This window comes from Marmota flaviventris, chromosome 7 (genome assembly GCF_047511675.1).
Source record: "Marmota flaviventris isolate mMarFla1 chromosome 7, mMarFla1.hap1, whole genome shotgun sequence".
Lineage (NCBI taxonomy): Eukaryota > Metazoa > Chordata > Mammalia > Rodentia > Sciuridae > Marmota > Marmota flaviventris.
This window is the reverse complement of record NC_092504.1, coordinates 33,612,665-33,630,814: the sequence shown is the minus strand read 5'-3', so window position 1 is coordinate 33,630,814 and position 18,150 is coordinate 33,612,665. Positions and strand designations below refer to the sequence as shown.

The 18,150-nt window shown below is 33.5% G+C and overlaps 1 protein-coding gene across 1 annotated transcript in view; it reads right to left on the bottom strand.

Annotated features, from left to right (window-relative positions):
* Positions 1-18,150, bottom strand: part of Slc30a9 (solute carrier family 30 member 9) — an 85,384-nt gene that overhangs the window by 17,172 nt on the left and 50,062 nt on the right. Inside the window, exons 10-15 of the mRNA XM_027938467.2 lie at positions 10,217-10,272; positions 7,399-7,534; positions 4,495-4,534; positions 3,408-3,479; positions 2,852-2,959; positions 359-524 (exon numbers count right to left, since the gene is read on the bottom strand). Of these exons, the coding sequence (XP_027794268.2) occupies positions 359-524; positions 2,852-2,959; positions 3,408-3,479; positions 4,495-4,534; positions 7,399-7,534; positions 10,217-10,272 (578 nt within the window). The remainder of the gene's footprint in view (positions 1-358; positions 525-2,851; positions 2,960-3,407; positions 3,480-4,494; positions 4,535-7,398; positions 7,535-10,216; positions 10,273-18,150) is intronic.

Genomic DNA, 18,150 nt, shown 5'->3' with positions numbered 1-18,150 from the left:
TTCCCCATGAATAAATACTATTTCACATTTAATATATTCAACTTATAATTACAATACAAATATAAGGTAAATATAAATATAAAGGTTTGATTTTAAGTGGTTCCACATTAAGGATCCAAAACTTTCTACTTTGCAAAACTTCTATTCTCGTTTTATCACCTATGACTTATTTTAATAAAGACAATACAAAATTTAAAAGGAAACTAAGTGTTCTTGCTTCCTTCCAAGACAATAACTCTGAAAAGTAATAGATTAGAAAATTTCAAAGGTTAGGAATCCAAAACTTCCTTTGGAGCCAAACATTCCAGTCTTTCAATGTTTTTACAAGTCCTGACAACATTACTAGAATAAGGCTAACCTTACTGATGGGTCATTCTCCAGGAGTTCAGTAAGCCGCTGAACTTGCTCTGGTTGTATGGATCGTCCCAAGAGTGCTTCTGTGTTGGTGTAGATGAGGAATGCTGAGACCACGCCTAATAAGGTGCCCACACCCAATGAACCTAGGCTGTCATACAATGGATTGCCTAAATAAAGCATGTAAGAAATCAGTGAATTAACATTTTCTATTATTTCAATGACTTTAGAGAGCAAACGATCAAAATTAATAAATAAAGGGATATAAAATTAATTCCCAATTCCTTTAGTCACCTCATTTAATGACTCCTAATAGTTTGACTAAACTACAAAATTGGAAACAGTACAACCTGCTTTATATTACCTAAGAGTGTTATGAGCTTAATTATTTAGGACCTGTTTCTTGTGTCTGGTCATTATATAGGTCAAGGTTCAGAGTATTTTCAGAAGACATACCATATACATAATAATATAATTAAGAGTCAATTTCTTTTAGATATATAGGTAGTACTCTAAAAAAACTGTTGTGGAATCAAAATCTGAAAGAAATAAAATCTTCTTGTGCCTCCTTCCTATCAAAATCCTGTGAAAAAATTAAGAACTACAGAATATGATATGGGTGATCTTATTCAACCAAGGATAATAATTAGCTAGTACCACAAAGTAGTGGTTCTCAAAGTTTGGTTCCTGTAACAGGGGTTATCAGTAACACTTGAGAATTTGATAGAAATAAAAATTCTCAGCTGTCATCCCAGACCTTCTGAATAAAAAATTCTAAAGGTGAGGTTCAGCATTTTGTGTCTCCCCAAGCCCTCCAATGTTTTGTTTTGTTGGCAGTATTGGAGATTGAACTCAATAGTGCTCTACCACTGAGCCATATCCCCAGCTCTTTTTTATTTTTTAAGACAGGGTTTCACTAAGTTGCTGAGGATGGCCTTGAACTTGCCATCCTCCTGCCTCAGTCTCCTGAGCTGCTGGGATTACATGCACCACAATGCCAAGCTACAGTTTAAATTTTTATAAAAATTTTACCTACATGGCTTTTATAATTATAAGTCTTTTTTATTCCAGAGAAAAAATGTCATCAAAATAATATTTAACTTTTAATGCTTGATAAAATATATTTATTTCACTAGAAATCTGAATTTATATACTAGTTTTATTAACATGTAGCCAAAATATAATATTTAAAAAATACACTCACTTATCTCTACTAAGTGTATAAAGCATAATCTATTGAGGGTTGTAGAACTCAAGATCAAATATGCTCTTTACAAATCCAAACTTAAATAATTTTTCACTAATAACTTATGTTAAAAAAAAAAAGACCCCAAACTATAGGTTGACCAGAAAAACAAAGGGATATAAAATCAACACTTTCAGAAATACTTCAGATCACAGTGAACATAAGAAAATGCTCCTTTAGTCTCAAAAGGTACATTCAAAATGAGAAAGAACAATTTGTATTTCAGACCTCTTCAAGAAACATTGCAGAACTGGAAGCCAATCACCTAAAATTATTTGCAAGAACAAAGGGGAAAGAATGGAAGAAGCTCCATTCCAAGAGAATTCCAACTCCACATATTAAGCCTTTCATACCAAATGGTTCTTTCATTTTAGAAAATAAAATAGTTTTTCTGACTTACCTGTATTGTACTGGCCCTTGAAAAGACCTAACTAGCTATCAAAATGAAGATGGAACCAACTTAGAATTAAGGAAATATAAAGGCAACAACACTTACTATTGGACTTAAGAACAGGAAAAGACAAGTGAACAAGAGCCACAATATCTATTTATTAGAATTACTGGCTTTTTTTTTTTTTTTTAGTTCTCTCTCATACTATCTTAATAAACTTATAAAGTTACTAGGACAAATGTTATTTATACTTTTATAGGTAAAGTTATAGCCACAAGGGTTTAGAGTATTATAGAAATCTTCTACTAATACCTTTCCTTATTAATTTATTTTTTTGCTACTGGGAATGGAACCCAGGGATATTTAAGCACTGAGCCACATCCCTATTTTGAGATAGGGTGTCACAAAGTTGCTCAGGACCTAAGTTGCTGAGGCTGGCTTTGAATTTGTGATCCTTTTGCCTCGGCCTCCCAAGTCACTGGGATTATAGGAGTATGCCACCGCACTGGATTCCTTATTTTTATTTATTTATTTTTAGATGTAGATGGACACAACACTATGCTTTTATTTGTAGGTGGTGCTGAGGATCGAACCCAGGTCCCGCCCGTGCTAGGCGAGCGCTCTACCGCTGAGCCACAATCCCAATCCCAAGGATTCCTTATTTTTAAATTAGAGAAACTTGCAACTCAGAGAAACCTGAACACTTTTACTGCCCAAATATCTTACATAAATAACTGGTTAGCATGGAATTAATATTTAACAATTAGTTTAAAATTATTCAATGATATAAGGAAAAAATCCCGTATATTTGAGAAGTACGTAGTACAAATAAATATATCTGTAATTTAAGAAATATTTACCTGTTATAGAAGTAAGACCCATGCAAGTGGCTGCTATTGTCACTCCCAAGACTGCTGCAGTATCCTCCAATAATATAACATTTGTACTAGGATCACGACTTTCCATTACTTAATCATGAAGAAAGAGATAAGAAAATTTGTAAAAAATCTAACTTGTTACTATCAGAGGACATTTTAGTAAGCATCTATTTAAAATCAAACTATAAAGTAAGATAAAAAGGTATGACAGACCATAATTTTAAAAATTCTGTTTAATATAAACATAATTTTTTGGCTTAAATGTCAACAATAAATGCCATATAAAGTCAAATTACTTTTTCAGGTTATGTAAGCATATATAGAAATGCAATAGTTCACTTAAGTCAAATCCAAACAGAAAGTACCCATATGCTCCAAGTGCACATTTTTCCAAATGGCTGATTTATTCAGTAAGAGTCACATAGGGAAAACACTGAGATATATTTTATATCCATCTAAGTGGCACAAAGCAATAGCTTTAGATCATTTTAAGAAAATAAACAAGGAGACACTGATATCTGGCTTCTAAAACACATACCATATTTATAAAATGACATTCCTTTGGCCTGAGCACTCCTACGAAGTTCATTTACTGCAACAAGAAGTGTTGCTGAAAGAAAAGCACTCATATTAGCAAGGAAGAGGTTTCACACGTCCAAACTCTCAAAAGATAAATTAATAATAAGCACAGCACTTTAATGGCAGGGTTGGCAACAAGGAAAAGTTCTATATGAACTCATTATCAAGACTTCAATTAATCATTATAATAAAATGAATCTCATATTTCTAAACCATAATCATTAAATGAGTATAACAACAGACTTAATTTATTGCATAGCCATTATTTGGCAGGTACCACCTAAGCAGAGTCACTTTTTTGTTGTTGTTACTGGGGATTGAACTGATTGGCACCCATTCCCCGAGCCACATTCCCAGCCCTATTTTGTATTTCATTTAGAGACAAGGTCTCACTGAATTGCTTAGGGTCTTGCATTGCTGAGGCTGGCTTTGAACTCATGATCCTCATGCCTCAGCCTCCTGAGCCACTACGATTACAGGTGTGCACCACCACACCTGGCAACACAACACAGTCAGTTTTGATCCTCCCAGTCTTTTGAAGCAGGTGATATCATCACCATTTTATAGTCCATCAAAGATGAGGGGCCCCATAAGTACATACAAATATGATCTGTCAATTAAAAATTATATAATTTAAAAACCAGACAAAGGGAATGCCACACATACAAAATGACAATGCTTCAGGGGTATAACAGTGAATTAAAAAGTTTCATTCCGTATTAGCAGTTCTATGTCATAATACAATTATAGGTGTGTATTTCTGAAATTTTAAAAGCTGAGTGTTTAAAACTCTAGTACGATTATATTTTTATATTGTATTCCAATGTTTTGTGCATTATGCAGTACTAAAGAACAAAACACACTTTCCTCTTGATACATCCGTTACAGGAACAACCACAGTACATTATATAAAGACTTCTTTACCTAAAAATAGACAAACCTTAGATTCCTATTCCACAGTTTTCTTTAATCAACAGAACTTAAACTATAGCAATGGAATGCTCAATATATATCACTGTACAGTGAGACTTTGTGATGGCACATACCTCCTTCAGATATCAATGATCCTGCTAAAATACAATATGCCTAGAAAATAAATATTAAAACATACATTCAGTATTTCACTCAAGAATCACAATTTTTCATGTATAAAGTTTGTCATATCTAAAACAGAAAAATTCAAATCCAAGCTAGATGGTAAGGATCTTTGACAGGAAACAATTCAAACAAGGGCAATGACAAACAAACACAAACACTGGAAATCTAGGGTTGTGGACCCTAGACACAGTTAAGATCCACACCCGTATTCAAATAACTTCTGGATTTTGTCTGAATGTCCAGTATGAAAAAACTCCTGTTTCAGAAAGGCAATTAGTTATAAAAAATAATCAATTATTTCTTTTGGTAGCAGTACTTCCTTGCAGTCCAGGACATACTTAAATTTTCTTAAAAATTTTAAATAAAATTTAAACCAAACACCTATAGAATTTTCAACATACCTTTCTAGACACCTACACTTTCCTGAAACAGAGGTTTTAAAAGTTTCAAACCTTGCCCCAAACCCTTATAATTCTGTTGTAAAAACTGGCATTTTCCAAAATTCAGAGACTTGATTGAGTATAAAGAAAATGATAGAATAAGAACTAGAACACAGGCCTCCCAGTGACAGATACAGGCTCTTTCCACTGAATCTGACTGACAACTTGAAATTAATTACTGCTACTATGATTAAAATAGTAGCTAAACTTCCTAATAACTCTTTTTAATCTTTTCACCTTTTTCTTGATTCGAGACATACTTATTACCCAATAAAATGAAAAAGCATATATCAGAGACAAAGATCTCAAAATAATTTCTAATAAACTGGTTTATGATATGTGGAACCTATTATTTATTTAACAAAGAGCCATAGTCTAATGCAACCCTGTTTGTTTACTCAGAGATACATAAGTTATTAGAAACTTAAAATTTATAAACAATTGAAAATTGATCTCATTAATCTCTAAGGATGTGCAAATTAGATATTAAGAGGCACTATATTAGGGCTGGGGTTGTGGCTCACTGATAGAGCGCTCGCCTAGCACATGCGAGGCCCTGGGTTCAATCCCTAGCACCACATAAAAAATAAAATAAATAAAGATATTGTGTCCGACTAAAAAATAAAAAAAGAGGCACTATATCTACAAAGTGGCCAAATCTTTGGAGGAGATATATGTTTGTTTACTTTCACTATATGAAATGTATAATTGTAAGAAACTGACCAATAAAAACTGTGGGAAACTAGTCAATAACAAATGTAAATAAGCGTAGTTTAATAGGCTTGCTATTATATACCATGTTTAATAGGCTTGTTATTACATAGATAAGATGTTAAGTGGGACTCTATCTTAGTCTATGACCCAAAACAGAAAACAAAATTACAGTACCCCTACATTCTAGAATGAAGTACTGTTAGTACCTCCAGTCTTTGCACAGAAGATAGATCCAATCTGAGACCTCTATTCTCTAGACTACACCCAACCCCAGCTCTATACCCACTTGACTATTTAAGAAGAGCTGGAAGTTAAGGATATCAAAAGTCAAGATTTCTTCAGTGCAAGCAGTTGAGCTGTTGAGGTTGCTCAGAAAGCTTGATATGTGTTCCAGGAGTTTGGAGATAGCATGTCTGAAGCTCCCTTGAACAAGAAATCTCAAGGCAAGACTGTGTCAGCTGTGTCAGCGGAGTAGGCGATTATGTTTGGGGAAAAATTTGCACTCCCACAGAAGGCATGTTAAAAGATGTCTAGCTGGGTCAGTGGCATATGCCTGTAATCCCAGCAATTCAGGAGGCTGAGGCAGGAGGATCACAGGTTCAAAGCCAGCCTCAGCAATTTAGTGAGACCCTGTCTTGAAATTAAAAAATAAAAAGGGCCATGGGTGAAGCTCAGTGGTAAAGTGCCCCAAAATTCAATCCCCAATACAAAAAAAAAAAAAAAAAAGACTAAACATAAGGCCCAGATATATAGCCCTGAATAGGACTCTTTTGGAAAAAGATAAACTGTAACAAAGGTATTCTTGCCAAGTGCTGGGCAACCTCAAATAATGTCTGAGTTAGAGGAAGTGCTATGAAATTTGTGCTTGTCAGGGGAGCTAGTCAGAGCAGCCAAGCATTGTAATCTCCAGGAAATGTTCATGAAAGACAAAGAAAGCTTTAAACATCTACAAAGGCCAGGGGAAATCAAAGCAAAATAAAACTGTTGTGTCAGTACTTTTTTGTCTCCTATCACAACCTTGGAGCTGCCTTTAGGGAAGAGGAGAAAGGAAGGAGACAAAGGCAGGGCCATACAGAAGGTGACTGTCCTTCTATCTTTCCAATCCCTCAATGCAGGCAGGCTTCTTACTGAGAAAAGGAGATGCTTTAACTTTTAAATGCAGTTCCAATTTATGACTAGTAACATAAGAGTGGATATTTTAATTATTGACATGAGATTATTCTTAAAACTAAAAGAGAACAGAGGTGTGTTTGTTCTTCAACAGCAAATCAAAACAGAAGAAGTTAATAGAACTGCCAAAGATTCTAATCAACAAGGTCAGGCTTAAAAATTTTCCTTATGGGGCTGAGGTTGAGGCTTAGTAGTAGAGCACTTGCCTACTACATGTGAGGCACTAGGTTCGATTCTCAGCACACATATAAATAAATAAATAAATAAAGTCCATCTATAACTAAAAAAAAGTTTAAAAAAAACTTTCCATATAGAGATCCTTCTGTTTAATATCACAAAATATTATATAGATTTAGATGTCTTACTCTAAAAAAAAACATAGCTATAGATACATTACCCTACATCACACAATCAAGAAGGTATGTTATTCCTGTTCTTTAATACCAATATGACAAAGGCATTCTACCGTGCTTAAGTCATTATGTCATATTACTTCAAAAATGAGGGAAGAAAAGAAAAGAGGATTACCCATAGAAGGGATTCCATTGGTTGAGGATGAAGCAATCCCATAACTCCATGGTACCAAGAGAGTCCTGCACCCATCATGAAAATACCAACACCACTAATTAGTGAAGAAATATAGCGCATGTTTGAAAATCCATACCTGAAAAATTAAAAGAATACAATTTGCAAAACTAAAAGTGATTTCCTTTCAAAACATGTGTTTAATAGTTTTTTTAAAAAAAATTCTTAGAACATCAAAATGTTAAAGTTTTATATTTAAACAAAATGTTAAGTGCCAAATACAAAACAGAAAAGCTAAATATAAAATGGGGAAAAAAACTGCAAGATCTTTGAAAGTAATATAAAAGTAAAGAGAATGTCATTTAAATTAGATATTTTCTAGTTCTTTTTCCATATAGTGTATTTTGATTTACTAGGACTTCTTTACTATTATGTTATCAAAATTAATTTTCAAAAAATACATTCAGTGGGGCTGGGGATGTGGCTCAAGTGGTAGTGCGCTGGCCTGGCATGCACGAGGCACTGGTGTTCGATCCTCAGCACCACATAAAAATAAAGATATTGTGACCACCTAAAACAAAAAAATGAACATTTAAAAAAATACATTCAGATGTTTAATGAATTGGATGACATTTAAATATCCTTGTAACAGAGCTTCTAGTGGAATATTTTGGTCTTGTGATCAATCTGTGATTTATATTACCTGTAATTTGAGGCTCAAAACTAAACAGTTTGGTATATACAATTTATTGCTGCTTCTGAATAGTTTAGCAAACAGTAACTGTCAACTATTACTAGAACCAAGAGCTTCAGTTTTCTGGGTGGTTCTATGGCTAATTTCTTAAAATTGTAATTATTTTTCTAAGGATTTTGTTTAAAATGTACATTAATTTGTTTTAGTGTAAGTATCATACAAGGAAGTTAAAAATATATGAGAAAAACAATCACTTCTTCATAAGAATAATTCCTGGGAAGTTTACTCCCAAACCCAAATTCTACTGTACCCTTTTGGCATATGCAAATTCAAATAAGAATTTTCAATCAAAACTACTCTTTTTTTAAAAAAAGATTTAATTTTGCCATAGAAAAATTCCTCGTTTTACCAGTTTGATTTAGAAAAACTTACTTCCAAAGTTTCCTACAAAGCAATATAGTATATACATATTTATTTAAGTTAAAGTAAATTAGGATCTAAATTAAATGGCATAACTTTTTTCCCCCCTTTGGTACTGGGGATTGAAGCCAGGGGTGCTTAACCACTAAGCCCCATCCCCAGCTTTTTAAATATTTTATAGACACAGGGTCACAGTGGGTTGCTTAGGGCCTTACTAAGTTGTTGAGGCTGGTTTTGAACTTGAGATCCTTCTGCCTCAGCCTCCCAGCGACTGGGATTATAGACCTGCACCACCACACCTGGCTAAATGGCATAATTTCATTTCAGTTGTTTTCAAGAAATTTTAGGCTCTTATTGAAAAATTTATCATGTAGATCTGCACTGTCCAATGTGCTAAGTCACTAGCCACATGTGACTATTCAAATTTAAATTAAAACTAAATATAGATCAAAATTTAGTTATTCATTAGCACTGGACTCATTTCCAGTGCTCAATAATCACAAGTAGTGGACAGATAAAAAATAGTTTTATTACTGCAGAAAATTCTATTGGGCAGCACTAAAGTAAATAACTAAAAATAGCCTAAGAAGAAATTTTCACAACATAAAATTGAAAATTTTTACTTTCTGATTTTAAATATTTGGCATATAACAATGGTCAGGAAAAATTTTTTTTGGAGATAGTAAAATGCAATTTTACTATTAGCTAATAGCTAATCTGCTATTACAATTAGCAGATTAGGGAACTAGTTGTTCTCTATATTAGCTGATTGATTATTATAGTATATTCAAAATGTTATTATTTATAACAGGAGTGCTTTCTTTCAAGTAGGGAAAGGCATTTATAAAGCATAGATACAGACACCTTCACAGAAATAAAAGTGCATTGTGGGGGTTACAGGGAATTGAACTCAGGGGCACTCGTCCACTGAGCCACATCCCCAGCCCCATTTTGCATTTTATTTAGAAATAGGGTCTCACTGAGTTGCTTAGTGCCTTGCTTTTGCTGAGGCTGGCTTTGAATTCACAATCCTCCTGCCTCAGCCTCCTGAACTGCTGGGATTATAGGTGTGTGCCACTGCACCCAGCCAAAGTGCATTTTTTTCATTCTAAGATTGATCAAATTCTATTAATAAAACTAGTAAACATAATGATGCATGTAAAATTCAAATATTTTATTTTAGATGGTTGTTAAAAGCAAAAGAAAAAACTATCAAATAATTGATATGGTTCAAAATAATATATTCTAAAATGTATACTCTTTTACAAATACATAATTTTAAATTATAAACAAGATATTTTAAAATAAAAATAAAAGGATTAAAATAAGTATATATTTAATGAAAGTTATCTACAAAACTTTAGACTGGGCAGCCTATTAGTCTACATTTGAAGTATGCTTCCTGGACCGAAATAAAACAGAACTCTAAGTCCCAAATAAGTGCTTTATTATTATCAAATGTGGAGAACAAAAGATCTTCATGCTGTGTTTCAAAGCATTAAAATAATTTAAAATTCATATTCAATTATACCTTAAATTTACTTAGGCACAACAGTTAGTCCTACATTTTAGATACTACAGTAGAAGAAATGGTCAGATCTTTTACAAATTGCAGATATATAAATTGCAGGAGGTTTCTAAAATTTAGTTCCTTTGATTTCAACAACTTGTTGCCAAAAAAAAGAAACAAAAAGGCAATATTCTTACGGATGAGTAGAATCTGGTGTTTGAACAGACTTACTGATGCCCAATGCTAGTAAACCCTATGGAGAAGAAGGAAAAAGCGTAAATAATCATTAGCAAGATGGAAAATATTATATGATTAAGCCAATTTTGACAACAAGAAAACTCCATAACACATGTCCAATGGCCCAGCAATTTTAGTTTTCAGTACTCAGAAAAATAAATGAATCTCAAAGGGCTCAAAACAACACTATTTATAAAGATGAAAAACACAAAAGCAACTTTAAAATCCATCAGTTTGGGAAAACAAGTAATAAACCTTAAATTACTTTTACAATACTTTAAAAGAATGTGGATGGGGCAGAGCTTTTTATACTGACATGTAAACAGCTTCTAGACCTACTACAAAGTGGAAGCAGGTAGAAAAGCAAATTAGGTAGTACATAGAATATAAAACAACTCATGTTCTGTAGTTTTAATAAATTACTTATTAAGCACAAGAAAAGGTCTGAAGTTACCTATACTTAACTGTTTATAACTCAAGTTTGTTAGGATAGTCTGTAGTATCTAATTTTTTTACAAGATAAATAACTAGTATAGCTGTATAAACAAAAAGTAGTAAAAAGTTTTAGACAGTATGCACTGTGTATACGAATTTGTATATTTGTAGCAAAACCATGCACAGGAAATACACACATCAATGTGCACAGGGCACTGATTATCTGGGGAATAGAAAGGAAGAAATAAAGATGAAAAACTTATAATAACTAAGATTATATATCTTGGCTGGGGGTATAGCTCAGTGATAAGAGTATTTACCTAGCATGTGCAAGGACCTGAATTCAATCCTCAGTATGCAACCCACACAAAATTTTATTTCTTTTTTCTTTCTTTTTTTTAATATTTATTTTTCAGTTGTAGTTGGACACAATACCTTTATTTCACTTGTTTATTTTTGTATGTGGTGCTGAGGATCGAACTCAGGGTCTTGCACGTTCAAGGCAAGCGCTCTACCACTGAGCCACAACCCCAACTCAAAGTTTTATTTCTTAAAAAACAAAAACCTAAACATGGTAAATTGCTAACATGTGTTTAATTCTAATAGCCAGATTCCCACTTTCCCCCTTTCTTTCTTGCCTTCAACTTTCCTTCCCTTCTTTAATTTCTGAATTTTATACATTGTTAAAGAGTTATCCATTGGAATTTCTCAATATAAGTATGCTTGCTTGTAGTAAGTACCATCCATTATACTTTGATGTGAATTTAGAAATCTATAAAACTATCTACCTCATTAGAACTATTTGTTTAATAAGAATGCAAAGCCTCTACATGAATGCCCTATATAATTTTAATTGACTTATTCAGGACCTTCCTGTATTTCAGTATAATACCAAATAATTAGATATATAAGGCTTCCAGATAACCAAATTCCTCAAAGATGAGTTTTATTAAAAATTATAAAAAATTTATAGAGAATAAAGCATCTTAAAAATGGTCAAAACAAATAGATACTGGATTTTTACGTTTTGATATTGGAAATCCTACCATAAATACACAGAATATTATAAGTCCTTTTTTTTAAAAAAGACAGATTCCCAAGGAGGGAGGGTGAATTATCTAAATTACAGGTGGTGACTCTTCAGTGAATTAAACTAAGAAAATGGGAGTAAATTAAAAGGAACATATAGCTGGGCGCAGTGGCGCATGCCTGTAATCCCAATGACTCAGGAGGCTGAGGCAGGAGGATCTGAGTTCAAAGCCAGCCTCAGCAACTTAGCGAGCTGCTAAGCAACTCAGTGAGACCCTGTCTCTAAATAAAATACAAAATATGAGGCTGGGGTTATGGCTCAGTGATAACTGCCTACCATGGGTGAGGAACTGGGTTCAATTCCTCGCACTGCATATAAATAAATAAAGGCCCACCAGCAACTTAAAAAATATTTTTTAAAAAATGCAAAATAAATCTCTAGCAATTAGAGAAATGCAAATCAAAACTACTATAAGATATCATCTTACTCAAGTCAGAATGGCAGCTATTATGACAAACAACAATAAGTGTTGGCGAGGATATGGGGAAAAGGCACACTCATACATTGCTGGTGGGACTGCAAATTAGTGCAGCCAATATGAAAAGCAGTATGGAGATTCCTTGGAAAGCTGGGAATGGAACCACCATTTGACCCAGCTATCCCTCTCCTCGGTCTATACCCAAAGGACTTAAAGAGCATACTACAGGGACACAGCCACATCAATGTTTATAGCAGCACAATTCACAATAGCTAAACTGTGGAGCCAAACTAGGTGCCCTTCTATGGATGAATGGATAAAAAAAAATGTGGCATATATACAAAATGTAATTTTACTCAGCAATAAAAGAGAATAAAATCATGGCATTTGCAGGTAAATGGATGGAGTTGGAGAAGATAATGCTAAGTTAGCCAATCCCCAAAAAACAATGGTGAATGTTTTCTCTGATAAAGGAGGTTGACTCATAGTGGGGTAGGGAGGGGGAGCATGGGAAGAATAGATGAATTCTAGATAGGGCAGAGGGGTGGGAGGGAAAGGGAAGGGGCAGGGAATTAGCAAGGATGGTGAAATGTGATGGACATCATTATCCAAAGTACATGTATGAAGACAGGATTTGGTATCAACATACTTTACATACAACCAGAGATATGAAAAATTGCGCTGTATACGTGTAGTAAAAATTGTAACACATTCTGCTGTCATTTATTTTAAAAAAAATCAATAAAAAATTTAAAAACAAAACAAAAAATACAAAAAAGGGCTGTGAATGTGGTTCAGTGGTCAAGTGCCACTGAGTTCAATCCCTAGTATCCTAAATAAATAGAAATATAGATCTCTTAAACTTGTACATTAAAATAGTGATGAACTCACCTTATGCTATGAATGTATATATACATGTATACATATGTATATGTTTATAATATTTATGAAATATTTGATGAGGATTTAATCATTTTTAAATCCTTAATATTCAGATTGCATATGTAATAAAGTCTGGGATATCAACAATATTTTTTTTTAATTTTGATTTTTTAGTTATCAAGGGACCTTTATTTTAGTTTATTTATTTTTATATGGTGCTGAGGATCGAACCCAGTGCCTCACACATGCTAGGCAAATGCTCTACTACTGAGCCCAACCCCAGCACTCAATAACTATTTTATAAATCAAAATTTGTGCCACATATATTCATATAAAAATCAGACCTCATAGCTCATCCGTAATCCTGTTCTCCCTCAGAGGTAAGGTAGAATCACAGTTATGTTGGGTAGGTGTCATTCTAGATTTTTTCCTGCACATTTATCTTTCACACACACCCCACACTTGTTAATGTATATATAACCACTACAACACAGTACTAACATCTAGTGGCAAAGAAGCATCATCAGTGCTCACTGCTCCATAATCAAACCTTCCCTTTGACATTCCTTCATTACTATACATGCAGCTGTTAAATGCTGTCTTGGCAGATCTTTCTAGTTTTTGGTTTTTAAAAAATATTTTTAGGTGTAAATGGACACAAAACCTTTATTTTTTTAATTTAGTTTTTTATGTGGTGTTGGGGATCGAACCCAGTGCCTCATGCAAGCTAGGCAAGTGCTCTACCACTGAGCCATGACCCTACCTCCTTTCCAGTTGTTTTAGTGCATATGACCTGCTTACAAGACAAAGGAGTATGTCTTCTTCTAAACACTTACTACATTGAAAACTCAAGTGTTCAATAAACTCATGTGAGTTAATATTAAATAATGTGCTGTATATTATTTAGCAGAAAAGCTTTCAAAACAAACTCTCAAATTGTGAAACTAAATCATCATTAGAGATAAAGGTCGAATTTAAAGCTGGAAGTGTTTTGTTGCTCAAGAAGAAAAAATATGGCATTAAAATACTGCAAATAATTAAATTTTTAGAAATGTTATTATAGATCTCAAAAGGAACAGTTTTCAAAAGGATATGAGAGATACAATTTCCATCTACTGTATGAGGTCCAATTAAAATCTTTGTCATTGAAGCCTTTTTGAAAACTCTAAGGCATACTCTTCACTTAGGAGTTCTTTTTTTTAATATTTATTTTTTAGTTTCAGGTGGACACAATATCTTTATTTTATTTTTATGTAGTGCTGAGGATCAAACCCAGTGCTTCACGCATGCCAGGTAAGCGCTTTACCACTGAGCCACAACCCCAGCCCCTCAGGAGTTCTTAAAGCACTTAATACCACATGGTTTCAAACTTATTTTTTTTCTTATTTTGTTTATTCCTTTACAAAAATTCATTTCTTTTTCTAGTTACAAAACTAATACATGCTCACTTTAAAGAAATTTAAGTAATACAGGAGATGGGATTATTTAATAAGAGTCTGGAGTACATTTCAGACACTTTCTCTCTCTCTCTCTCTCTCTCTCTCTACACACACACACACACACACACACACACACACACACACGTTTATCTTTATCTCTATGTATATTTTTAAATTTATCCTTTTTTTTTTTTGTATTGGGGATTAAACCCTGGGATGATTTATCACTAAACTACATCTCCAGTCCTTTTTATTTTGAGACAGAGTCTTGCTAAGTTGCTGAGGCTGGCCTTCAACTTTTGAACCTCCTGCACCAGTCCCCTGGGTTCCTGGGATTATAGGTGAGCATCCAGCTTCTATATTGCTTTTGTGAATATGTTTGTGCCCTATTTCAGAAAGGGGTGTGCATGCTTAAATATTTTATCGCAATTTACATGTCTTTTTGCACTTTGCTTTTCTAATATACAGATGGGTGGATGGATAAAACAATTCAAAAAATCTGACAGACCATTTCAATAAACTCAACCCCTCCATTTCTAAGCATCATCAACCATAAATATATGATGAAATCTATTTTATCTAATTCATATCTATTTCCTCATAAATGTTTTGAAACAAATTCCTAGCATCATATCATTTTGTCTTTAAATATTTTGGATGAATTTCTTTAAAAAATAGGCCTTTTAGAAAATAAAAGCAGAAGATTATTTATCAAACTTCTAAAAATTAATACTAATTCTAATATTAATGTTATAGAATTTCTACTCAGTAACATCATTTGTATATAAAAAAAGTTTTAGGGGGTACTGAGGACTGAACCCCAGGGTACTTTACCACTGATCTACATCCCCAGCTTTTTTTATTTCTTATTTTAAGATGGGTCTTGCCAAGTTGCTGAGGCTGGCTCAAACTTGTGATCCTCCTGCTTCAGCCTCATGGGTTGCTGAGACTACAGGAGTGCACCATCATGCTTGGCATAAAAATTTTTATTTTTGAGAAAAAATTCACATGCAGTGAAATACACAAATTCTGAGTTTATATTTTTTTGAGTTTTAACAAATGTACACAGCTCTGTAACACATTCCTATCAAGACAGAACCTTTCCATCATCCCCCAAAGTTCCCCTATGCCTCTTTTTAATCTTCCCCCACAAGAGAAACAACCATTTTAAAAAATTTAAATTATAGTTCAAATTTTATCATAAGTACTCTTTTGTGTTTACCTTCTTTCAGTATTGAGATGCATACATGCTACCAACTAGATAAGTAGTTCGTTCTTTTTTATTGCCAGATAATATTTCATTGACTGTTTATACCTATTGATGTTGATGGGCACTGGATGGACTCCAGTTTTCTGGGCATTATATGTAAGGCAGCTATAAACATTCTCATACAAGTCTTTTGTGGACATTCATTCCATTTCTCTTGAGTAAATACTTAGGAGTACAACTGCTGGGTCAACAGGAAAGGCATATATTTATAGGAGAATGCCAAACATTTCAACAGTGGACCATTTTCTTTCTACCAGCAATGTCTAAGAGATCTGGCTGCTCTCTATCTTCACTAACATCTGATTGTCTGGCTTTCTAATTTTAGCCACTATAGTGGATGAACAGAGGGTCTTGCTGTGGTTTTAGTATATATTTTCTGGTGACTAATAGTATTAGCACTTCCTCATGTGTCTACTGGCCACCACTCATGTATCTTTATTTGTGAAATACCTGTTCAAAACTTTAATCTTTAAAAAAATTGAGTTATCTTTTATTCCCGAGTTGTATAAGTTCTTTATTTTAGACACCAATTCTTTGTCAGATATGTTTTGTGACTAATTTTCTCCCAGTCTATGGCTTGCCTTTTTAGTTTCTTTCTTTCTTTTTTTTTTTCACTTTAGTTTGTAGATGAACACAATATCTTTATTTATTTATTTTTATGTGGTGCTGAGGATCAAACCCAGTGCTTCACACATACAAGGCAAGCACTCCATCATTGAGCTACAACCCTAGGCTGCCTTTTTAGTTTCTTAAGGGTGTCTTTTAATAAGAAAAGGTTTTTAATTTTCATGAAGTTTAATTTGTAAACAACTTTTATGGTATAGTTTATTTCCTATTTATAAAGTTTATGCTTATCCAAGAGTCTAGAAGATATTTTCTTATAGAATCTTCAGTTTAGCTATTATATTTGAGCCTATGACCCACCTCAGATTTGTACACATATGGGTCAAGGTTCCTTCTGTCCCCATATGGATATCTAAAATTTCTAGTAGTGTTTGTTAAAAAAGGAAAAAAAGTTTTCCTTTCTTCACTGAACTACATTGGTACCTCCCTGGGCACAATGGCACATACCTATAATCCCAGCAATTTAGGAAGCTGAGGTGGGAGGATCACAAGTTCAAAGCCAGCCTCAGCAACTGAGCGAGGCCCTAAACAACTTAGGGAGACCCTGTCTCACAGTTTTAAAAACTGGGGGCAGGGGTAGGAACAGTGCACCCCTGGGTTCAATCCCCAGTAATCTCCCCCACCAAAAAAGTCAATGTAAATGTGAATCTGTTGGTAGAATCTCTATTCTGTTCTATTTGTCAATTCTTTCTGCCCCTCTCCCCTAGTAGTGGGTACTAAACCTATGAGTACTTTATCACTGAGCTATATCCCCAGCCCTTTTTTGAGACAAGAGTCTTGCTAAATTGCACAGGCTAGCCTATATTTGTGATCCTCCTGCCTGAGGCTCCCTGATTGCTAGAACAACAGGCCTGTGACACTGTGCATGGCTACTTGTCTGTCAATTCTTATGCCAATATTTCATTGTTCTAATTATTAAGCTTTATCTGACTTGAAGTCCTCTGAATTTCTTTTCAAGATTGCTTTACATATTCTAAATTCTTTGCATTTCCAAATAAAATTTTAAAATTTATTCAGTTTGTCAATTTGTATAAAAAGCCTGTAGGGATTATAATTAGGATTGCATTAAATCTGCAGATTACTTTAGGAAAATTTTACATATTAATCCCATGGCATCCAATCCATGTGAACATAGTATTATCTCTCCATTTCTTTAAATCTTTTAAAATTTCTCCAAATTTATAATTTTCAGTATAAAGATCTTGTACATCTTTTATTAGATTTCTTATTTAGTATTTTGTGATACTACTAATGGAAATTTTTAAGAGTCGTATTTCTCTCATTGATTTTCTGATAGTAGAAATGCACTGGTAGCTGCATATTAACCTTCTAAACTTACTGATAATAAATATTAAACCAACCTTACATTCCTGGAATTATAGTCACTAGATTATACTTATTTTTACAGAGTGTTAGATTTGACTGTATTTTTAAAGATTTTTGAAGCATGATCATGAGGGATCCTGGTCTCTCTATTTTTCTTTATTCTTGTAATGATTTTGTAAAGTTCTGCTTCATTAAAGGAGTTGAAAAGAATTTCCTTCTCCATTTCTGAAAATCTATGTACTATTATTTCTTCCTTAAAAGTTGATCAAGTTCTCTTGATACTATCCTATAGGTTACTATGGATTTCTTCATCTTTTCTCTCTCTGGTTTTAGAATGTTTTGTACTGTTACAAATTCAAGACTAATTGTTTTCTTTGCATTATCTAATCTGGTATTAATTCTATACAGTG